We start from the raw sequence: 25304 nt of genomic DNA on the forward strand, positions 1-25304 counted from the left end.
AAATGTATTACCTGTCTATGTACAACTAATTGGGCTTGTACAAGGTAATAGTTAATTATCTATAAAAGTTGCTTTTAGACTGAACCAACCGTCAGAGAATCTTACCGTGTCTGAAAAGTAAACCTACCTATTCACTCAAGCTGTTAGTTAGGTTCAAGCCACTATTTTAGCTTTTACACACGTTATGCTGTTTGATTTAATTTTTATCTGTTAGATTTTAAATGAACTTATTCAACTGTCTGTTGATCTGCTCTTTTACTTGAAAACCGAATTAATCCTCCTGTGTATGAAATGTTCAATATAAATGAACTTGTGGTGTCTGTTGCATTGTAGTGCCATCTTCAGTCAGGCATTTCAATCCATCAAGTAAATGATGTAAAAGTACACCAATCAGCCATAACATTAAAACCACCTCCTTGTTTCTACACACATTGTCAATTTATCCGCTCCAATTACCATATAGAAGCACTTTGTAGTTCCACAATTACTGACTGTGGTCAGGACTTCAATGGTCAGGACTCTCTCAGGACCAATACAGAGTAGGTATTATTTGGGTGGTGGGTAATTTTCAGTACTGCAGTGACACTGACATGGTGGTGGTGTGTTAATGTGTGTTGTGCTGGCATGAGTGGATCAGAAACAGCAGCGCTGCTGGAGTTTTTAAACACCTCACTGTCACTGCTGGACTGACAATAGTCCACCAACCAAAAACAACCAACCCGCGTCCTGTGACCACTGATGAAGTTCTAGAAGATGACCAACTCAAACAGCAGCAATAGATGAGTGATCGTCTCTGACTTTACATCTACAAGGTGGACCAACCAGGTAGGAGAGTCTAATAGAGTGGACAGTAATTGGACACGGTATTTAAAAACTCCAGCAGCGCTGCTGTGTCTGATCCACTCATACCAGCACAACACACACTAACACACCACCACCATGTATGTATCACTGCAGTGCTGAGAATGATCCACCACCTAAATAATACTTGCTCTGTGGTGGTCCTGTGGGGGTCCTGACCATTAAAGTAAAGTGAAAGCAGGCTAAAAATAGTATGCAGAGAAACAGATGGACTACAGTCAGTAATTGTAGAACTACAAAGTGCTTCTATATAGTAAGTGGAGCTGATAAAATGGACAGTGAGTGTAGAAACAAGGAGGTGGTTTTAATGTTATGGCTGATCAGTGTATGTGCAACATGGCTTCTAAAAGAAAGGTCAGTAACGTAAACCAGTCTGGTTCTAGTCCTGTCAGTCTGATTTTATTGGAAATGTGGTCTTTAAAATTTACCACACAGTTATGATGTGGCATTATCAACATACATACTGTATTTATAAGGTTAAACGAATGTAAGGTTGTTTTCATGAACTTAAAAAAGCTTAGCTGTGAACTACTGTAATTTGGAAAAAAACATACAATAAAAAGTTGAATATGGTACCTTTTGCAAACAGGGAGAAGAAAGCTACCTATTTGCCCACGTCTAAATCTGGCTATGAGGGCAAGCACGGTATTTAAATCACACCAGAGCTGACATTTCAAACTCGTCAGTTCATCCGGCAGGCTGGGCACCTACACAAACAATGATTAGTTGTTGTTCAAGGGGGGTGCCGGAGGGGACCTCATAACTGATGCAATTAGGACCGCTGCTGGCTGATTGATGGCACCTGCACAAAGATGAAGGGTAATGTGATCAGGGTGTGTCTCTCAGTACACAAAGCTGATCCACATACTCGCCTTGTGCAGGTGAAAAGATGCAGTCGACTACTGCACACGTGTCGGAGGGGACGTGTGTTAGTCACAGCTCTCCTCAGTCAGAGTGGAGGTCAACATCAGTAGAGAGGAAGCATAATGCACTAGGGAAATTAGGTGGATTGGGATGAAAATTGGAAATAAAAAAATATATACAGTATATTTAAACACTTTGTTTTGGTGAGCCGTAAGATGGCTGTGCTGTGAGAGCTCCGGGTAAACTCTACGTTTTATGTTTACTGTTTTAATTTATGTTAACTGTTTTAATCTAAAGTCTTTTAGTTAACCAATCATACTCAATTATTCAGTATGATCACCAGACACTCCTGGATATCGGTAAAAAATATTTTTCTTCTATTTTTATTACCCAATCCCCCATGTTATCATCTCTATTCTTTCCTTTTATTTTGTTTGCACATTTGCAGAGTTCCAAGGCCTCCCAACACACACTTCAGTGTACAATTGCTGCTATCATTTGTACAAATGACAAACTTTAAAAGTTGAAATAAAAAGCACATGTGCAGAAATACATATCTTTTGCAATTTTTTATATCCTGCAATAAAAGCAGTGTTGACAGTGTTGATGTGCATGATAAACATTTGTGTGTTCGTGTGATCTGTTTCTGATAAAATGCTTACTTGCACTTTAAGCTGAGAGTAATATGCTCCAGTGTAGATCAGGTAAGACGGCAGCAGGCACAGGGCGCTCGGCCTTTGACTCAGGTCATCCAGTTCTCTCACACAGCCTTTCAGTAAGCCAATCAGAGTGGGTTGCAGGCCTGTCACATGACTCCATGTGACTGGAGGTGGAGGACGACACTCTGCACCCTGAGAGCTGTGAAGAGAAATTCAATTCAAATCGGGTTTGGTTCTTGTGTGTGTATATAAATTGTAAGTTTCGCCCTCTCCTGAGATCGCTCACCTGAGCATAGTGCTCTGTAACTCCTGGTGGCAGCCGGCAGTTTGTGTGACCTGAGTGAGCAGAACCAACAGGGCCTGTATTCTGTGGAGCTCCAAGTTTAGCAGAATTTCAGAAACAGAGTGGGGTTTATGTGCAGCCTGCAGTGTCTTCACCAGCACTGGGTACAGGTCTCTGAATACAGACAGAGAAAGAGAGATTGAGAGTTAGATCGATAAGTTTATTACCTAACTGAAGAGTTGCAACAGTATGCCAGAAAGAAAACTTTTGTGATTCAATGTAAAATGCCCTCCAACTATATGCCCTCCACTTTGTGACAACTGTTTGAGAATCACTATCCAATCCCAGCAAACTATGCTCCTATGCACAAAGCAAGTCCATGTAGGCAATTATAATGCATTTTCCCCACTTTTTCTCCCAATTTAGCTTAGCCCATCCACTGCTGGGGACCCCGTTGGCATCCAAGGAGGATGTATATTCGCCTGACACACACTCCCTCCAATGTGCGCGCATTTGAGGGACAAGTGTCCACATACATTTGGCCATGAACTGTACCCAACAGTGCAATAAGATATCCAAAGTGATACTGTCTGTTTATACTTGCACAAAGGTACCTGTTGATGAAGAAAGAGTTCACTGAAAGCAAAATTCAGCACTGTTTCTAGCCTTATTCAAACGGCACACTTGGTTACACTCGATCCCTTGCTGAAAAGCCAACTTAATTTCGTATGGGTATTTAGGTAGAGTATGGATCAATTGGCAGAAATAAAAAAATTTAAAATTTGTGCTGTACTCATTTACATACTACACTAATAAAAAATATGCCTAAACAGTACCCTAGTAATAGTTCATGCTATTTTGACGACCTTTTAGTGTATGACATGTGGATAAGAGGGGTCCTTAGTCAATCCTTTAATAAGGGAATTTGGAAATGTGTACATTAATGCATGATTGTGATTAAGATGCAACAGAGATCAGGTTAAACCACACACACACACATTCATTAAATACTAAGATGAGTGGTTCTTACATGTAGAGGTTGCAGGCCTGACCATAGCTCGCAGCCACAGCCCATAGCTTCAGTGCCTCAATGCTACAGCAAACTGCTTCCCTTGGCTCAAGCAGCAGCTCTGGTGGTTCTACTGACAGGAATCGAGACAGACGCTCCCTTCCACCTAAAGAGTTGATCTGAGACACAAAATGAACTATAAATATAAATATGTGTAATTTTAGCCATTATATACTGTCCAGAAGTATATCAGCCAACACTCACTATTCTGGCGCAGGCGTGCCTCCCAGCACTGGCCAAAACACGGAGCAGTTTCATAGCCATTGAAACAGGCAAGCCATATAATGAGGGGGAAGCTGGCGAGGTCTGCGGTGTCCATGAGCACGGAAGGAACTCCGACATCACAGTGCTCATCAGTCGGGGACAATCAAGGATCTAGAAGCAGCAAACACTTTTAAAATGGGATCACAAAGAGGGTAACATGAGCCAAAAAAACAGCTAATGTCAAGTATTAAACGAAGTAAGATATGCTTAAATTTATATACAGTAGTATGATTTAATGAAGGTGTACCTGTGTGGCTGTGGAGGTCGAGTGGCGAGCAATTCGGATCAGAACCTCTAAAATATTGAGAACCGTGTTTGGTGCAGGTCGTACCACCTCAAGAATGTAGCGCAACCTCTGAAGAAACTGCATCCTCAACAAACCCTAAGTAAAGGAAAATTATGTAGTGAGGTATAAAATTGGCATTTTAATAAAAATAAATAAATAATAATATGTGGATATGCATTGTAACTACATCAGTTCATAAAGCCTAGAAATGGCTGAACATGTTAGGTTTGCTTTTTTTATACCACCTTTATTTCTTAGCTTTGTAACAAACACATATATATTATCAAGGGTGCCAATAATTATAAAATCAAGTTTAAAAAAAAAAGTTGTATACTCTAATGCACAAAAGCTAAAGCTCTCCAGACCGAATCTTTTAACCTGGTCAGTTCTCTAGTACAGCGGTCCCCAACCTTTTTTGCACCACGGACCGGTTTCATACACTGATCAGCCATAACATTAAAACCACCTCCTTGTTTCTAAACACATTGTCCATTTTATTGGCTTCACTTACCACATAAAAGCACTTTGAAGTTCTACAATTACTGACTGTAGTCCATCTGTTTCTCTGCATGCTTTGTTAGCCCCATTTCATGCTGTTCTTCAGTGGTCAGGACTCTCCCAGGACCACCACAGAGTAGGTATTATTTGGGTGTTGGATCATTCTCAGCACTGCAGTGACACTGTCATGGTGGTGGTGTGTTAGTGTGTGTTGTGCTGGTGTGAGTGGATAAGACACAGCAATGCTGATGGAGTTTTTAAATACCTCACTTTCCCTGCTGGACTGAGAATAGTCCACTATTGCTGGATATTTTTGGTTGATGGACCATTCTCAGTCCACCAGTGACAGTGAGGTGTTTAAAAACTCCATCAGTGCTGCTGTGTCTTATCCACTCATACCAGCACAACACACACTAACACACCACCACCATGTCAGAGCTTCTATATGGTAAGTGAAACCGATAAAATGGACAATTTGTGTAGAAACAAGGAGGTGGTTTTAATGTTATGGCTGATCGGTGTAAATGCTCACATAAATGAACAAATCACAGATTCTTTTTAAATGCATTTTACAAAATGTCCCAAGTTTTCTAGCACTGGGGTTTGTATCCAAACAATGCTTCCAGGATCTCTGGAAATGAAAGCCACAAATGAGAGCCTTTTATGATCTATTAAACTGAAAAGTTGAAATGAATGTAAATTGCATTTGACATCCTTTTTTTACTTCTAAAACTAAATCAATTCATTTTTCACCAACAGGAGACATATTTGATTAGCTGACCACGCACACAAGCATTGCTAATGTTTTCCAGTTCAGTCTGAAAAAAGGACCGTTGGCTAGCAAAACTTAAAAATAGGGCTAACAGTGAAGATAAATTGGTGACGAAAACAATGACTGCGATGTTTCAGCCAAGGACTCCACTAGCGAGGCCAACAATTCCGATAGCACCGATGACGATAAGCAATCTACATTAATAGTTTTGGCTCTCAGTCAAAGCAGAGTATCCTGAACTAGCGAACTTAGCAACTGATGTACTTTTGCCTCTACTTGGCTCTGTGAAGAAACGTTTTCGCCTCTCATCTAAATCAAAAGGCAAGGCAAGGCAAGGCATTCCTGAGATCTAGAACCTCAGAAAGACTTCTTGCAAACATTTAGTTACATATAGTAAAATATACACTACAATTTAGAGAATATGAAATTAAAACAAGAGAGATAAGCAATTAAGAACATAAAAACTAAAAGAAAATATGGTAAAATATACCCTACAATTTAGAGAATATGAAATTAAAATAAGAGAGATACACATTATTATAAGGGATTAATTATACATATTAACGTGGAAATTACAGTACTAAATACTAAGACTATCCCACAGACTGACAGCGGACAAAGTAACTTATACTACCGGTCAGCACCAATAGTACAGTGTTCCAGTTCTACTGCCACACAATGATGCTCATATAGCGATTTCAAATAGTGATATCTCTGTCTTACATACACTGGCGTCCCAGACGTCTTTACTGTTTATCCTTAAACTACGGGTCAGGTGGAACACACAGCATCACCTTTTCTAGTACTATGGGCCAGACGGTATCACACAGTGTCGTAGCAAGTAGCGCTTACGATTTACAACTAGCTGTAACTGATATTGAACACCAAATATCTATGATGTGCTGGCAGAATAGGCTCAGCCGTCGCATTGAATAAGATTGGACTGTATTATCATTTTTAGGTAAATATGTAAATCAGCAAAATTGCATCGTATGTATGATGTGCACAACGTTAATTATATTATTTTAGCTTGTCAAGATCTGTCACAATAGTTTCTGGGCGAGGGTTGATTTTGGGGGGTTGATTTTAAAATTTAAATTACAAAACATTTCAACAGAAAAAAGATCCGCTGCAAAACAGCTTTTCCTTCACCATAGTAAAACTACATCAATGGTTTCCAAAGTGGATGGCATGCCACCTAGAGGAAGCACAAAGCTATTGCAGGGAGGACACAGCAAGACAAATGAATGAGGATTGTTTGAGCACTGCTAGGACAACATGCATGAGTTTGTGAGTTACACAATAATCACTGTAAACATGAATTGTCACATTATTTTGTTTTGTTCAATAAGAAGTCGCAGTTTTGTATGGATTACAAGGTTTAAAATAAATTCCAGTGGAGATGGAAGCAAAAGTCGTGTACAAGTGTGTTGGATGATGCTGATGATGATGATAGCTGGGATTTATTGCCACGTCAGCACGATTACGGCTATATACGTGGCATGTCAAGTTTCTGGTTCATATAATGGTAACAATGTTTTTAGGAGTGGAAGTCAGAATCAATAGAGAGGAAGCGTAATGCAATCGAATAATTGCAAAATGCAAAATAAATAAATAAATAAATAAATATTCCAATAAATATTGTTGATAGGTACACATCCTGCAGAAATGTACAGTCTCACCTTTACAACATCCTGTCGAGCAACATCATGGTCTGGCTTTTTCTCCTCATTCTCTTTTTTTGTTTCCTTTAGGAACTCATCCAGACCCTCATCATCCTCGTCTTCCTCCTCTTGAGCAGAGGGCAGCAAGGGAAAGGCTGCCATTCCTAGCAACCAGTGAAATGTGTTGTCTAGACACTCCTACACAGAAAACAAAATGTTACATTCTATTCCTGTGTAAACCCCTGCCACCATCTGCAGGTGGAAAACTGGATTTGCATGCTTATTGTGACATTCTGAACAATTCTGCACGACACATTTCATTCTGTGCTGAAAGCAATTATCGAAAAAAAGACCATCAGTGCCTCTTATTCCAATTTTTAGAATTAGATTATACACCGATCAGCCATAACATTAAAACCACCTCCTGGTTTCTACACACACTGTCCATTTTATCAGCTCCACTTACCATATAGAAGCACTTTGTAGTTCTACAATTACGGACTGTAGTCCATCTGGTTCTCTACATACTTCTTTAGCCTGCTTTCACCCTGTTCTTCAATGGTCAGTACCCCCACAGGACCACTACAGAGTAGGTATTATTTGGGTGGTGGATCATTCTCAGCACTGCAGTGACAATGACATGGTGGTGGTGTGTTAGTGTGTGTTGTGCTGGTATGAGTGGATAAGACACAGCAATGCTGATGGAGTTTTTAAACATTTCACTGTCACTGCTGGACTGAGAATAGCCACCAACCAAAAATATCCAACCAGCAGCGCCCTGTGGGCAGCGTCCTATGGCCACTGATGAAGGTCTAGAAGATGACCAACTCAAACAGCAGCAATAGATGAGAGATCGTCTCTGACTTTACATCTACAAGGTGGGCCAACTAGGTAGGAGTGTCTAATAGAGTGGACAGTGAGTGGACACGGTATTTAAAAACTCCAGCAGCGCTGCTGTGTCTGATCCACTACTACCAGCACAACACACACTAACACACCACCACCATGTCAGTGTGACTGCAGTACTGAGAATGACCCACCACCCAAATAATACCTACTCTGTGGTGGTCCTGTGGGGGTCCTGACCATTGAAGAACAGCATGAAAGGGGGCTAAAAAAGCATGCAGAGAAACAGATGGACTACAGTCAGTAATTGTAGAACTACAAAGTGCTTCTATATGGTAAGTGGAGCTGATAAAATGGACAGTGAGTGTAGAAACAAGGAGGGGGTTTTAATGTTATGGCTGATCAGTGTACTTCTCCTCACCTCATCTTCAGGGGAAACCAGCAGTGCCTGCATGGCCCGTATGGCAGCAGACATCACACCCTCCACACCGTCATCCAAAGCAAAGCGCAGGAGAAAAAGGAGTCCAGCATCCAACAGGGAAGAAAGAACACTTCCCTTCAGATATGATGAGTACTCCCCAGCACGGGCCTGACGGAACAGTTCGGTTAGTCCAAAGAACATTTTAATTTAACTTTAAAACTACTGATTCAGCATCCTGTTTAATGCATTTAATAAATATGGGAATACTTAAATAAAGTAAATGTTGTGTTGAATAAAAATACACATTTGAATTCAGTACTTGTTTTGTTTTTTTGTTTTTTAATTGAAACCTTTAACTACGTACAAACATTTGCAGTAATACTCAGAACCAGCTATAATTACTGATTTACCTTTGACAGGATGTGAGCCAGAGTGTTGAGAGCCAGGCTCCTCTGCTGGGTCATCTGACTACGCGAGAGAATGAAAAGCTCCTGCAGCGAGTAGCCTGCCAGCTAAACCCAGAACAAAAAAAAACAGCCAAAAAAGTGTCATCATCCAAAAGCAACACTAAAGATTTATGAAATTAGATAAATAAAACAGAACTGATCTTAAAAAAAAACTCAGGGCTCTTAGGTGGTGCAGCGTTAAAACACGCTAGCACACCAGAGCTGACATTTCGAACTCGTCAGTTCAAAACTCTTTCATGCGGCAGGCTGGGCACCTACACAAACAATGATTGGCTGTTGTTCAAGGGGGGGGTCCCGGACAGGACCTCATAACTGACGCAATTATGACCTCTGCTGGCTGACTGATGGCGCCTGCACAGAGACGAGACTAACGTGATCAGGGTGTGTCTCTCCATACACAAAGCTGATCCGTATATGAACTCGCCTCGTGCAGGTGAAAAGATGCAGTCTGAGGGGACGTGTGTTAGTCTCAGCTCTCCTCAACCAAGAAGATCAACATCACAAGAGAGGAAGCATAATGCAATCAGGTAATTGGATATGACTACAATGGGAGGAAAATTGGAAAAAATGCAAAAAAAAGCACAGCGGTCAATTAGGTTAGCCCACCACTACTGAAATGTGGGTTCAAATCTCAGCAGTGCTATAAGCCAACCACTGATTGGCTATGTTTGATGGCAGTAGCCTTGCAATGGATTGGCGCCCAGGGTAATCCTTCTTCACAGCCAGTGTTTCCCAGTGAAACCAGACCTGACGCAACTCTGACCAGGATGAAGCAGTTGATGAAAATGAACAATCCACAAATAAATAAATAAAGATCTAATAAATCATCAACTCAACAACAAAGTCGATTATTTTAAACCTACTGACCTCTGGTTCTTCTCCGTGGTGATGCAGGCCAAGATGAGTGGGTAAGTCTTTTGATGGGGGGATAAGGGAACCAGAAAAGTCAAAACGGGCCTGCATAGCCTGCCGATTTAACACACACATACAGACACAGTCAGACAGGATTTGAAATTAGCCATTTAACAAGCTGATCTGTATGATACAGTTACTGTTCCTAAATAAGTGCCCCAATGATTCTTAGCTTTACCTGTTTGGTGCCTTTCCTTCTAGGGGCAGGCACATCCCTCATCCATTGCAGTTTCTCTGGTTCCAATGTATTCATGTGTACCCAATCCTTCTGAGGTTTGACTGGTAGCTCATCCACTATGAAGAAATATACTAATTAATTACAGTGGTACCTTGTAACTTGACGTCCCCTAAACTCAAAATCTTTGAAACTCGACACCCTTCATCGAGAAGTTTGTACCCTTAAAGTCAACATTTACCTTAAACTCAACGTTTTCAGCTGTATTTATTAAATTTAAATTAACAATGAACAGTTGTTTTGCTCAGCTTGAGCGGTGCAGTAAAACGTCATCAAAGTGCGAATATGAGACAAATCTGCATTTGTGTGAAATAACTATCAAATCCACTCAAAGCATCCACATGTATCTGTGTTTAGCTACATTTTTCACCTGTTTCACTTTTAAACGTGTGATACAGCCCAGGGTTCTGAAAAATGGTGAGAATCAGCTTTTTTGAGAGAGTCTAAAACAATTATTGTAAAAAAAAAAAATAAAAATAAAAAATAATAATAATAATAATAATAATAATAATAATGTGACTTAATGTATTAAAAGAACGACATAGAAACACCCTTAATTATCACTGGTTATAAGTTCTCTTCACTAATGAAATTCCTTGTTTGTTGTTTTAGTACATAAGTCACGTTAAGTTTTGTGCACCACCATACTCCATAGGAAATAACGGCACAGCCAGCGCAAAAGCTATTGTGCCGCTTCTCATGTGAATGCGCCTTTACTGAACGGAATATGGCATTTCAAGATCAAGCATCTCCACGATTAAGAAGCTTAAGGAAACAATAAAGAAGTAAAGTGCAGGTTTTATTATATTTGTATTGATTTTTAACTGTTTTTCAATTGTATTTCAGTGTTTTTATGTTATATTTGTGTTATTGTTAGTGTAAAATTGTCAAAACAATCCCATTATTTTATAATAGCCTACAATATATGCAGTTCCACAGGAACATGAAACGCATTAACATGTTTCCCATACATTTTAGGGGAAAAATACTTTAAAAATCAGCGTCACTCCCAGAACCAATTGACGTTGAGTTTCAAGGTACCACTGAAAGTCTGCATTATATACATGTATTGCTGTATCTTAAATCACTTGGATCCCATTAATTCAAAATAAATTTTGTAGATCATTTAAACATCTGCCCATCATGTGAGAAATTACACAATACAGAAATTATAAATAATGTATTAGAATTAGATTTTAAAGGTATCCTATTTTAAACCAGACAGTTCGTTTCCCAGCTATGCACTATGCTGTCTGGTTGAAACTCTTGACCTGAAATATAATATATACACTCTACATTCCATCTGTATAAGCTAATAAAGTGCAATTCTAGCTCTGTGATTTCAAGTCTCTTAGTGCACTGTTCTGTCCAGAAGTATTCTGGGTGTAACATGACCTGTAGCAGGATGACATAAATAAATGAAATGTATGAATGAATGAATAGGTATGACAATGAGAACAAGTGCATGCATACAGCTGGCCGTACCATGCTGTTTTACCATACCAGTGTAACAAAAGACCATAAAAATATAATATGTTTTGCTACAGGCAGGAAAAAAAGCAAACAACAATCCTTCGTCCACTTAATCCCATCCTGAGGTTTACGCTCATGTCTCTATCAATTCCTTCATTAGCTTTCCCCCCAAGACAAATTGGGTCTTTTTCTGGCTAACTTGCACTAATCAGGTTGATTGAAATGGATGACTTTGCTCAGGCATACAAATCCTATAGCTCAGCTAAACACACGCTGCCAAATGGACATTAGTGCACACGTGCAGCTACTTTCTTGCAAGGACAGATGAAATAAAGCCTGGCAAGGAGTCAAACTGGAGCTGAGAGAGAGCTGAAGAAAAGGAATGCACATGATTTCTCTTTAATTGCTCTGTGGAATTACAGTACTAAGGCTGAGTATACCTGATGTTTCCTGCTTCAAAATCTCTGTTGTAAGATATAAGTGATATAGTGTCTATTTATTACTACCAAATAATTCCCTCTTTTAAATAAAAAACAGCAAATGACACCGCTTAGAATCACAAAACACCATTTTGAAACACAATAGGAAGGTGAATTGGAATCATGATTGGGTATAAAAGCAGGATTCACCAATGGTAAGCAAGGATGGATCGTGGCTCACCTGCCAAACTTATTTAGATAATTGTTAATCAGTTTAAAAAGCACAAACCCCATAAAATCTCCAGGAAAGTTGGGGTGCTTTATATACAGTATAACTCTTATTTAACTGTCAAAAAAACATTTCCAGTGTCACTGACAAACCTAATTGTATTTTGTAAATATAGAAAAAAAAAACAATAAATTGTGATGCCTGCAACACACTGTAAAAAAAAGTTGGTAAAAGAGGCAAAATAAGACTAAGATTATACACTGACCAGGCATAACATTATGAACATTATTCACAGGTAAAGTGAATAACACTGATTATCTCTTCATCACGGCACCTGTTAGTGGGTGGGATATATTAGGCAGCAAGTGAATTTTTGAATTATCCTCAAAATTGATGTGTTAGAAGCAGGAAAAATGGACAAGCGTAAGGATTTGAGCGAGTTTGACAAGGGCCAAACTGTGATGGCTAGATGACTGGGTCAGAGCATCTCCAAAACTGCAGCTCTTGTGGGGTGTTCCCGGTCTGCAGTGGTCAGTATCTATTAAAAGTGGTCCAAGGAAGGAACAGTGGTCATGGCCAAGGCTCATTGATGCACAATGAGCTACTGTATCCAACAGACGAGCTACTGTAGCTCAAAAGAAGTTAATGCTGGTGCTGATAGAAAGGTGTCAGAATACACAGTGCATCGCAGCTTGTTGCTTGTTGGGGCTGCATAGTTGCAAACCAGTCAGGGTGCCCATGCTGACCCCTGTCCACTGCCGAAAGCACCAACAATGGGCACGTGAGCAGCAAAACTGGACCACGGAGCAATGGAAGAAGGTGGCCTGATCTGATGAATCACATTTTCTTTTACATCACGTAGATGGCCGGGTGCATGTGAATCGCTTACCTGGGGAACACATGGCACCAGGATGCACTATGGGAAAAAGGCAAGCCGGTGGAATAGTTAAAGGATCTGCTGCTAAAACCTTGGTGCCAGATACCACAGCACACCTTCAGGGGTCTAGTGGAGCCCATGCCTCAACGGGTTAGGGCTGTTTTGGCAGCAAAAAGGGGACCAACACAATATTAGGACGGTGGTCATAATGTTATGCCTGATCGGTGTATAAGTAACACTGTTCTGGAAGGTTTCACAACTAGCAGTTTAACTGGTAACAGGTGAGGTCATCAAGACTGAATTTATAGAAATAGTATGAGTGGATCAGACACAGCAGCACTGCTGGAGTTTTTAAATACTGTGTCCACTTACTGTCCACTCTATTAGACACTCCTACCTAGTTAGTCCCCCTTGTAGATGTAAAGTCAGAGACGATCGCTCATCTACTGCTGCTGTTTGAGTTGGTCATCTATTAGACCTTCATCAGTGGTCACAGGAGGCTGCCCACAGGGCACTGTTGGCTGGATATTTTTGTGTTGGTGGACTATTCTCAGTCCAGCAGGGACAGTGAGGTGTTTAAAACCTCCAGCAGCGCTACTGTGTCTTTTTTTATTTTAAATGCATTTTCTTCCCTTTTTCTCCTTTTTAGCGTGTCCAATTGCCTGATTGCGTCATGCTTCCTCTCCACCAATGCCAATCCCCGCTCCGACTAAGGAGAACGAAGCTAACCCTTGCCCCCTCCGACACGTGGGCAGCATGCCATATGCATTTTATCACCCGCACTTTGAAGAGTGCAGTGCAGCTCAGCGTTGTGTACGGAGAGACACACCCTGAGAGCACTCTTTTCTCATCTCTGTGCAGGCGCCATCAATCAGCCAGCAGAGGTTGTAACTGCACCAGTCATGGGAGAGAGACCCCATCCGGCTTAGTCCCGCCCCAATCACATATCTGAACAACAGGCCAAGCGTGTGGCCGCTCAGCCTTAGACGGTAGTCAGAGCTGAGATTCAATACGATGTATTTGAGATCATAGCTCTGGTTCCAGCGTGTGTTTTTACCGCTGTGCCACCTGAGCAGCAGCGCTACTGTGTATCTCATACCAGCACAACACACACAAACATACCACCACCATGTCAGTGTAACTGCAGTGCTGAGAATGACCCACCACCTAAATAATACCTGCTCTGTAGTGGTCCTGGGAGAGTCCTGACCACTGAAGAACAGCATGAAAGGGGGCTAACAAAGCATGCAGAGAAACAGATGGACTACAGTCAGTAATTGTAGAACTACAAAGTGCTCCTATATGATAAGTGGAGCTGATAAAATGGACAGTGAGTGTAGAAACAAGGAGGTGGTTTTAATGTGTACAGTACATTGTGTCTACAACTGGATTATGCACGTTTTTTCAAAAAACATCTAAGGTTATTGATTTACCACTCTATAACTTTTATAAAAGTTGTCCTTTTATGACTAAGAAGAACCTAAAAGCTTTTCAGATGCATACAACAGCATTGCAATAAGCCAAAATTAAATTGCAGGACATCTCTCTTCTTTATAAAACGTTTTTATGGCTTCCTATTGGGCTTTTGGCTCCATCCATAGCACATTTAGAACCGCAGCAGTGCTGTTCCAGGTCTCTCAGTCCTGCCAGAACAGAAAGATATTAAGGTGTTCTCTGTTTTTACTCTGGAAATGAAATAAAATTGGCTTCTATACCACATCTGACGAAACGTATACAGTCTTTACTGCAGTGCAGGTAGAACGTTAATCATCATCAGGTTCTGCATTTGAGCCATTCACTGTGTTCTCTGTGTTGTTTTAGTTGTCGTATTACGTTGGTTTTAATGTAAAGTAATGGCACCCGGTAATGACAATGCCTTTAATCACCTGCCATGTTAATAAGTCTTTAATATCATCCATTGTTAGGCTACATGGCATTATGGACTCCACGAAGTAGCAGAAAGAAGCAGGAATTTGTACAACCCCAAATCAGAAAAAGTTGGGACGGCATGGAAAATGCAAATAATAAAAAAAAAAAAAACATAGTTTCTTACATTTACTTTGACTTTTATTTGATTGCAGACAGGATGAACCTGAGATATTTCATGTTTTATCTGCTCAACTTCATTTCATTTATTAATAAACATCCATTGCTGCATTTCAGGTCTGCAACACATTCCAAAAAAAGTTGGGACAGAAAAGCATTTACCACTTTGTAATGTTGCTATTCCTTTTCACCACACTTTTGACACAGAGGAGACCAAGTGATTTCAGCTTTTATTTTGTCCCATTCTTCCTGCAAACACGTCTTAAGATGTGCAACAGTACAGGGTTGTCGTTGTCGCATTTTTCCTTTCAAAATTCTCTATTGGGGACAGGTCAGGACTGTAGGCAGGCCAGTCCAGTACCCGTACCCTTTTCTTCCGCAGCCATGCCTTTGTAATGTGTGCAGCATATGGTTTTGCATTGTCTTGTTAAAAAATGCATAGACGTCCCTGGAAAAGATGACATCTTGAAGGCAGCATATGTTGCTCTAAGATCTCAGTGTACTTTTCTGCATTAATGCTGCCATCACAAAAGTGTAAATTACCTTTGCCAAAGGCACTGACACAGCCCCATACCATGACAGACCCTGGCTTTTGGACATGTTGGTGATAACAGTCTGGATGGTCCTTTCCGTCTTGGGTCCGGAGCACACAGCATAAATTTTTTCCAAAAAAGACCTGGAATGCTGATTCATCTGTGTGATGTTGTGAAAGTTTTAAGTGGCATTTGTGCATGTAACTCCGTATTGTAGTGCTTGACAATGGTTTGCGAAAGTAATCCCTTACCCATGGGTAAGGGATTACTTTCGCAGCTGATATAAGTGGTTATATCAGCTACTGTTGAGTGGCGGTTCTTGATGCAGTACCATCTGAGGGATCAAAGATCATAGGCTGAAGCTTGGTGCCCTTGGCCTTTACGCACTGAAATTCCTCCTGATTCCTTGAAGCTTTTAATGATATTATGCATTGTAAAAGGAGAAATATGCAAATCTCTTCCAATCTTTCTTTGAGGTTCATTGTAAACATTTCAATCATTTTCTCACACATTTGTTGACAAACTGGAGATCCTCTGCTTCTACTAGGAAGCTCCAATCTTTCAACTGGACAGCAGTCCAATTTAAAGAAAAATGGTAAGATGACCACAGAACCAAGTCACTTGACCCAAAACCTACAGAAAAGCTTTAGAGAGAGTTAAAGGACCCACAAGAGAGGACCTAAAAGCCTAAAGGATCTGGTGAGATTCAGTATTAAGGACTGCTCTCAGATTCCAAAAATTCTCCATTAAGACCACACTTTGAGGAGTCGGCACTTTGAAGATGTTCACTGATTCAATTAAAAACTTGAGTTTTAACTCTGTGTAAAAGACGAATGCTTTCAATGCCTGGTTTCAAACCACACATGGCTCCCTACTTGCCTGCACCCTAGTGGTACGTTCGCATCTGGTTTGCAAACCAGACTATATTCCTGTGGTCCAGCTGGTTTAACAGTTAAAAATAAAGGCATAGAACAGAGACTGAAGCAGTGCTTACCAGTGATTGGAGGCTGAACTACAGTTTCAGTCTCATCCTCCTCATCAGCATCCATTGTGACCTCCTGAGATTCAGATTCTGCCTCTGTAAAATGAAACTTTGGAGCTCTGCTTTGAACTGTAGGTTGTGATTGAGGTGAGCTTTTCTCAGCCTTTCGTGACCTCACGAAGTCAACAAGTCTTAAATCTAAGGGGGGTAAAAAGGGGTAAATGCATGAGTTTCTGAATCCTTAACAACATAAGGCCGGTTTGACTAACTACAAAAGCTTTAGTGGGCCTTAACATGAAGAAATGCAATAAATTTAGGTAGCAGATAGGTGTAACTAGTAAAGTGCTCTATTGCTCTATTACTAGTAAAGTGGACTATTATCAAATACGTTACATTTATGTCTTTTAGTGCAGCGGTCCCCAACCTTTTTTGGACCACAGACTGGTTTCATATAAGATATAATTTCACGGACCAGCAGAGACGGGAGGATTTAACAATACTAGTCACAAATGCAAGAGCTTTTTTTCGCTGCAACGAGATGCTGCTCCCACCTAGGGGTGATATGAGACAATAACACCCTAAATATTTTGAAAATGGAAGCAGTAAAAACTGCTTTTCTATCAATCTTTGATTATTTATTATTTCCGTGCAGCCCGGTAATAAATGACCCGTGGACCAGTACCTGGTGGTTGGGGACCACTATCCAAATTACCATTATCCAAATACCAATAGAAGGTTACAGACCTTGCTCAGGGGCCTAACAGTGGCAACCTGCCAACCTGGCAACCTTCTGATTGCAAGTCCAGTGGCTCAACCACTCCAAAAAATAAATAAATAAATAAATAAATAAATAAATAAATAACACTTTGGTTCTAACAGGTTTCAACAGATTTGTGTTCTTCGACTGTTGTTTACTAAAACTTGAGAAATGAAATGTTTACTATGGAGGCACTTCTGTAAGTCGCTCTGGATAAGAGTGTCTGCTAAATGCAGAAAATGTAAATGAAAATGTAACCACTGAGCTACCACAGCACTACAGCCTATTAAATATTACAAATGTGCTTGCTAATACATTATACACTCACCAATCACTATAGTAGGTATACCTATCAGTTATATTATATCAGCTACATCTACTATACAGATAACCTTTGTGAGTTTACAATTACTAACTGTTGCCCATCTGCTAGCACTGCTTGTAGGTGTACAGGTTGAGATTAGAGCTATTTTTTCCTGCACAATCATGTTCATCTTCCTCTAGTCTTTTATCAGTGGACACTTTCTAATTGGGACGCTGTAGGTGTTATGTTTTGGTAGAAGCACTTTCATCCTCACAGCATTGATGGTGAGGTGTTTAAAAATCCAAACAACACTGCTGCACCTCATACACTTATGCAAGTACAACATACACTGCCATGTTCTTACCATACATGCCATTGCAGTGCAATGTATTGTCTACTTCCCAAAAAATATCTGGTCAGTGTGGAAACAGAGGGGGTCTCAGAGTCTACATTGCATCAGATGGGCTACAGACACTAACTATACACCCACAAAGTTCATTTGTATGGTAGGTGTAGCGTATAAAATAGTCAATGAACAAACATTCCAGATATGTTCCTAACAAAGTGCTTGGTGAGTGCATTTCAGATATTTGAATAATCACCCTTTTTAAACAGCCACCACTGTTGTAGTTCTTGTGTCAGAAGCACTTAAACTGGTGCTTTTCATCTATAACACGGTTTCCTTGTTCATTTTTTAATTGTAAACTTTTAATTATTAAAACTATTTTTAAATGTTAGTGTCGGGCAAGTGGCATTAATGATCAGTCAAAATTCTTGCAACTTCATCAGTCAGTTTAATGTATAAACGCAGTTAAATTTAATAAACTGACAACCACCTTAAGTGCAGAATCACTCTCAGCCACAGATTAACAACACTGCTGTATTACTATGCACAAATGTATTTATTAATGCAGTAAAATAAAGCTTATCAATGTTTTAAAGTTTGTTTATTAGGATTTTAACGTCATGTTTTACACATCAATGTTTTAAAGGTTAAGAATAATTTTAAAGTAATAGATGGTAAAACAATAAAGAAAGTGTGTGTCACCTAGCTGTGCCAGCAAGGCTTTCTGCTCCGCCAGAATCTCGCTCTGAGACATATTTCGCAGCTTGTCCTGGTTCTCCTGGTGGATCTTCAATGTTTCTGCAGTGCTGTTTGGGCCGAGCCCCTGCCCTGACACCAGTAAAGGGCCATCAACACTGTCTGGAATAAAAAATTTAAAAAAGAATAGAGAAAAAAAGGATAATCTACTTAATATTTAAACAACACGACACAAGCTATGTAGTCGATCAACCAAATTTAATGTGTTAATGCATTTGAATAATAAACACTGTATTATTCAATCCTGACACAGATAGAATGATCAACCACAGTCATAGCTAACAAGTGTATTACATTATAAATTATATGCTTCCAAGTTTGTGGTAGCGCTTTTAGAAAGTCTCTTTTCTTCCTCCAGCATGACTGTAGTCTGGCACACACAGTGAGGTCTATGTGCGAGGTCTCCACCGACCCCCTCGCCACCCATATATCACCCAATTTAATCATTGCCAATTCCTCATTTGCAATTTTTGAGCTGAAACCATCACACGCCCCATGCCCTGCCAGGTAGAAAGCATTGCCGGGGATTCAAACTAGAGCTTGATATCTCAGCGATGATGGGCTAGTGCATGAGACTAGTTTGGTGTGGAGGAACTCCAGTGGCTTACACAGAGCTTTGACCTTCAGCTTACTGAACACTATGAATTGGAATGTGGCGGTAAAAACACACGTTGGAACCAGAGCTGGGATCTCGAATACATCGTATTGAATCTCAGCTCTGCCTGCCGACTAAGGCTGAGTGGCCACATGAGCAACTATTGGCCTGTTGTTCAGATATGTGATATGGGTGGGACTAAGCCAGTTGGGGTCTCTCTCTCATGACTGGTGCAATTATGACCTCTGCTGGCTGATTAATGGTGCCTGCACAGAGATGAGAAAAGAGTGCTCTCAGGGTGTGTCTCTCATTACACAACGCAGAGCTGCACTGCACTCGTCAAAGTGTAGGTGATAAGATGCATATGGCACGCTGTCCACGTGTCGGAGCCCCATGGGTTAGCTTTGTTCTCCTCAATCAAAGCAGGGATCGGCATTGGTGGAGAGGAAGCATGACGCAATCGGGCAATTGGACGCGCTAAAAAGGAAAAAAGGGGAGAAAATGCATCAAAAAAATATTTGTAAAAAAATTAAAAAAAATAAAAATAATAATAATCATCCTGATTACTTTTACAGTTGATTTTCCTCAACTGCTTTACAGGTAAGGGTTGCGGCAGGTTTGGTTCCCCTGTAAAACGATGGGCAAGGTACAAATACCCTGGACAGCATTCCAATCCATTGCATGGCATCAAGAACCAAGCCAGACAGAGCCAATCAGATCTGTGTAGCCAACTGTCTGGCAGATAGCACCCCTGAGATTCAAACCTGGATCTAGCGTAACAGGTGGCCTAGCGTAACAGACAGCTGCACCACCATTTTAATTAGTAGTATGTTAATCATTTAGTTGATTATAAAACAGCTCGTTTAATAATGTACTGTATTATGTAATCTGTTTAACATCAGACTGCCAGATACCTACCTTGGACAGGAAAAACTGAGGCCTGCTGGACGCTGACTTTTGACCCTACGCATCCTGCTTTAGCTTTCTGTGCAGCGTTTTGGCGTGCAAAAATACTTTTCCTACCTCCAGGTGCAGTAACCTGCCCAAAGACACAGACAATTTACACACCTAAACAAAACAAATCACAGCACGAATGTTTTATAGGAAGACGTGTTGTAATCACACCTGCTTGTCGACTGTAGAACGGTGTAGGACTTTGGGAAAAGCTGTGCTTGTGAAATTTGGCAGCAACACAGGTACATCAGTGGTGTCTCTCTCCTACAACGAATGTCCCCAAACCAAACAAACTGCATGAATGCATACTCTGTGATTACAATTCCACTCACATTAACATATATGTGACTTACATGTTATACACATGCACAATTACAGGTACAGTTAAGGTCATACATTTACATACACATTTGCTACACTTTTGGAAGTCTGCTTGGGGTCGTCTATTTGAAAGAGCCATGTGCACCCAAGCTTTACCTTCTTGGCTGATGTCTTGAGATGTTGCTTCATTATCTCTACATAATTTTCCTTCCTCATAATGGCATCTATTTTGTGAAGTGCACCAGACCCCCCTTAAGGAAAGCACCCCCACAACATGATTCTGCCACCACTATACTTCACAGTTGGGATGGTGTTCTTTGGCTTGCCTTGCTGACTGACGTGCCTTTCAGATCATGTCAATATAGGACATGCTTTACTTGTTTGTACCTGTTTCCTCCAGCATTTTCACAAGGTCGTTTATTGATGTTCTTGGATTGACTTGTATTATTCCCAACATAGTACAAATCCAGGAGATTTGATTCATCTCCTTCATAAACAGTATAGTGGCTGCATAGTCTCATGTTGTTTAAACTTGCATATTATTGTTTGAACAGATGAATATGGTACCTTCCTTTGTTTGGAAATGGCAACTTCCATTTTTCTGATGTCTTGGATGCTTTCTTTTTTAATGGTGTCAAGCAAAGAGGCAAGTAGGCCTTAAAGGTAGGCTTTAACATACTGCTACATGTACACCCTCAATTGCTTAAATAATGTCAATCTGCTGATCAAAAGCTTCTGAAGCCAAGATATCTTTTTCTGGAATCTATTTATTATCTATTTAAATGCCGTGTAAACTTTGTGTATGTAAACTTCTGACTCACTGGAATTTTAATAAGTGAAATCATCTGTTAGTAAACATCTATTGGAAAAATGTTTGTGTCATGTACAAAATAGAAATCCTAAACAAACTTGCTAATACTGTAGTTTGGTGACATGGACTCTATAGAGAAGAGTTTTAATGACTTCAACCTAAACTGATATAAACTTATGAATTCAACTGTCAGAGTTAGTTCTTTACCATAGATTATGAGATCAATTACTTACTCACGTAATACAAGCAATGAAATAAACAATACAACTTACAACAATCTTGGAGAGAACGACACTGATGTGAGTATCATGTATGTCCAGCAACTCTTCGACATCTGCATTTTCAAAATGCACTTGCTCCTTCTTCTGTGATCGTGATTTCTTTGGGGGTGCTGGGGTCAGAGTGGGCAGCTCATCCGGAAGATCTGCAAACAAAGTGACATTTTATTGGCTCTAATTTAAGCGGCAAAGCACAAAATTAGCAATGTGTCATGATAAATGGTTGATATTTTGTTAAAATTAATGTCTACAGCAGTTTTAAAAATATATTCAAGCCCCAAAAAATATTATATTAGAAAAACAAACTATTTTACATTATATCGAAAATTTAACTTGCTTCCAAGTTTGGAGTTCTAGTTCATTGGAACGTTTTTCAATCATTGCTCATAGATACACTGATCAGCCATAACATTAAAACCACCTACTTGTTTCTACACTCACTGTCCATGTTATCAGCTCCACTTACCATATAGAAGCACTTTGTAGTTCTACAATTAGACTGTAGTCCATCTGTTTCTCTGTTTTTAGCCTGCTTTCACCCTGTTCCTCAATGGTCAGGACCCCCACAGGACTAGGTGGTGGATCATTTTCAGCACTGCAGTGACAATGACATGTGTGATGGTGTGTTAGTGTGTGTTGTGCTGGTATGAGTGGATCAGACACAGCAGCGCTGCTGGACTTTTTAAATACTGTGTCCACTCACTGTCCACTCTATTAGACACTCCTACCTAGTTGGTTCACCTTGTAGATGTAAAGTCAGAGATGATCGCTCATCTATTGCTGCTGTTTGAGTGTCACTGCAGTGCTGAGAATGACCCACCACCCAAATAATACCTATTCTGTAGTGGTCCTGGGAGAGTCCTGACCATTGAAGAACAGCATAAAAGGAGGCTAACAAAGCATGCAGAGAAACAGATGGACTGCAGTCAGTAATCGTAGAAATACAAAGTGCTTCTACATGGTAAGTGGAGCTGATAAAATGGACAGTGAGTGTAGAAACAAGGAGATGGTTTTAATGTTATGGCTGATCGGTGTATAGTTAGGCCAATATAAATACTATAGGTAATTTCAGGTGATTTCTGCTTTTGATAATTATTTCCTTTCCCCTTATTTGAATTTTGTGTTTCCTTGTCTTTACCATGCTGAAGAATAACTAATAGAATTTGACCATTGTCAATAATTGAATTTACTACAATTAAAGGTTCTCATTTTCACATGTGATAAGCTAATTCAACAAAAAATTAATTTCTTACACAGTAATACTTTTTACTCATCTTCTGAATATCCCATAACTGATTAGGACATTTCTATTCAGGTAAAGTATTTAAAAGCAGGTTGTGGTGGCTGGATCAGTTAGGAACACAAATACCTTCTATTTCAACAACATCTCTTGAGTTTGTGTCAGACTCTGTCTTGCTGTCTTCAGAACCAACGTCCCCTCTGCGCTTGTCGGGTCTACGCACAATGCTGGCCGCAGGTGTACCGCCTGAAGCTAAAAAGTGCTCCTGCTCCTGGAGCAGGTCTGACTCAGAGTCTGTGGGTTTGGGACGCCGTAACATCCCTAAACCTGAGGAGAGAAAACAGTTTGTCATTGAGACTGATGAATCATAATTAATTGTGCTAATCACTATATACAGACATCATGAACTACATTAATACAGTGTTGATTTACTGGTTTGAAAGGCTTTTTACTCGATTTTAAATCATGAATGTACACTTGGGCACAAGAACAAAAATTCCTTTAGTTCATTTTGTGCCTCCCTTCACACGAACTATGAAAAATAAAGTGGAAAATCACTAAGCTTTTTAGTATGACCCATTTTGCTGCTTACCAAGCGTTATGCTTGATTATATGGACCTGTTAGCAATGAATGTCACTAAAAAGGCCAAAACATTAACATTTTTTTGGTGATATGTATTTTTCATTCTGTAAAAATGCAAAATGTTAAAATACAATAAAAGTTTTCCAGTAAATACCACATTGCGCTAGACTGAGCCAGAGACATTACAACAGCAAAGTCCAGAGAGCGCTATACACATCTCAAATGGTAAGAACATAGATTTTGACCAATCAGAACTATTGTAAAGCAGAGATTTATGGTTTGAGAAATAATGTTATTTGGTCAAATAACCAGAAGTTGAGAAAAGGTGAGGCATTCAAACCCAACAAAGCTGTACCTACTGTTGTACCTTCATACATTGTGGAAGTATTACTGTGCTCTGGAACTGAATAACGTTTACCTTAATATTCTTGAATTGTGTATGCAATAAGGAGTTGTAGCAGGGCTGACCAGTTTTTGGAATAGTTATGAGGCTACAATAAAATTTTGGAATAGTTTTCTGAAAGTCCTGACTTGCTTACAAGAAATGCTTACATGTTGCTAAAATAAGTATAACCTAAAATCATGGTGTTCTGCACATTTTCGCTGATTCAACAACATTTCATTGTAAATACATCATCAAAACACAAAAGACTAAAAGTAACATTAATGGGGAAAAAGAAAAATTTCCTTTATTTTTTATAATTAAAAAAGCAGTTTAATGCCAGAGTTGTATTCTTAATTGTTTTGTAAACCATTCGTAAGAAGAAAAAAAAAAAATTTAAGATTTATCCTGTGTAATACAGAGTGATGTTTGTAGTTATGTTTTCTCTGTTTTTTTTCTCATAGATAATTTTGGAAGGGGGGGGGGATTATAAACTATTTGGCATGTTCTAATGTTTAAATTAGGCAAATGTAACCATTTATTTTATTTGCATTCCAATCCTGACTGATTTGCTTTTCTCCATTGAATGTGTAATGTGAAAGTGTGTAGACAATATAATTTAATTCATTCATTCATTCATTCGGTCTGCTTTACCACAGCTTATCCTGGTCAGGATCATGGTGGGTGCAATTCACTGTGCGAAGAGTAGTAAACACCCTAGACAGGTTGCCAAACCAAATATCCTGACTGCATGTCTTTGATCTGTGGGAGGTAACCGGAGCATCTGGAGAAAACCCACACGTACACAGGGAGAACATGCAAACTCCACACAGAAAGAACCCGGACCTTCTTGCTGTGATACCACAGTGCTACCTACCAAGCTACCGTGCACAGTATAAACAGCATGAGTGAAATACCTGTAGTATTTAACAGAAACCCATCCACAAGTTCCAACTTATATTCACTAGTGTTCTTTTTTCTGCTCCCTCATTATTAATTTCCAATATTGATACTGGAGCAAATGAGCACGTCATGTGCAATACAGTACAAAACATATAAAAGACAGAAAAATATGTACGAAATATCACGACTTTAGGTTACAATCGTGATAAGTGCACCAAGTAGCAGATCTCAAATAAATTAGTTCATTATTTACAGTTTATTACAGTTGATTAGTGAGTCTGGAGCTTACCTGTTATTGCAGTTGCACCAGGGCTCAACACAGTTTTTCGTATATGGGACAAATATCATTAATACAAATGTATTAATGGTATATGTTTTAATAACGATTAATTTTTATCTCCAGGCTGCATACAT

General features: G+C 39.7%; 1 protein-coding gene across 3 annotated transcripts in view; it reads right to left on the bottom strand.

Moving 5' to 3' along the window:
• Positions 1–25304, bottom strand: part of rpap1 (RNA polymerase II associated protein 1) — a 47877-nt gene extending 22573 nt beyond the window's left edge. Inside the window, exons 1-17 of one of the 3 annotated variants that reach the window (XM_063007766.1) lie at positions 25180–25304; positions 23152–23349; positions 21777–21928; positions 20544–20636; positions 20337–20457; positions 18770–18925; positions 16673–16858; positions 10045–10160; positions 9822–9920; positions 8898–8999; positions 8488–8655; positions 7239–7418; positions 4248–4382; positions 3941–4111; positions 3698–3855; positions 2671–2841; positions 2388–2583 (exon numbers count right to left, since the gene is read on the bottom strand). In XM_063007766.1, the coding sequence (XP_062863836.1) occupies positions 2388–2583; positions 2671–2841; positions 3698–3855; positions 3941–4111; positions 4248–4382; positions 7239–7418; positions 8488–8655; positions 8898–8999; positions 9822–9920; positions 10045–10160; positions 16673–16858; positions 18770–18925; positions 20337–20457; positions 20544–20636; positions 21777–21928; positions 23152–23341 (2394 nt within the window). In that variant the 5' untranslated portion in view covers positions 23342–23349; positions 25180–25304. Of the gene's footprint in view, positions 1–2387; positions 2584–2670; positions 2842–3697; positions 3856–3940; positions 4112–4247; positions 4383–7238; positions 7419–8487; positions 8656–8897; positions 9000–9821; positions 9921–10044; positions 10161–16672; positions 16859–18769; positions 18926–19732; positions 19774–20336; positions 20458–20543; positions 20637–21776; positions 21929–23151; positions 23350–24641; positions 24728–25179 lie in introns of those variants that run through there. The other 2 variants (XM_063007765.1, XM_063007767.1) reach the window with 2 other exon arrangements.

This window comes from Trichomycterus rosablanca, chromosome 13, assembly GCF_030014385.1.
Source record: "Trichomycterus rosablanca isolate fTriRos1 chromosome 13, fTriRos1.hap1, whole genome shotgun sequence".
Taxonomy (NCBI): Eukaryota; Metazoa; Chordata; class Actinopteri; order Siluriformes; family Trichomycteridae; genus Trichomycterus; species Trichomycterus rosablanca.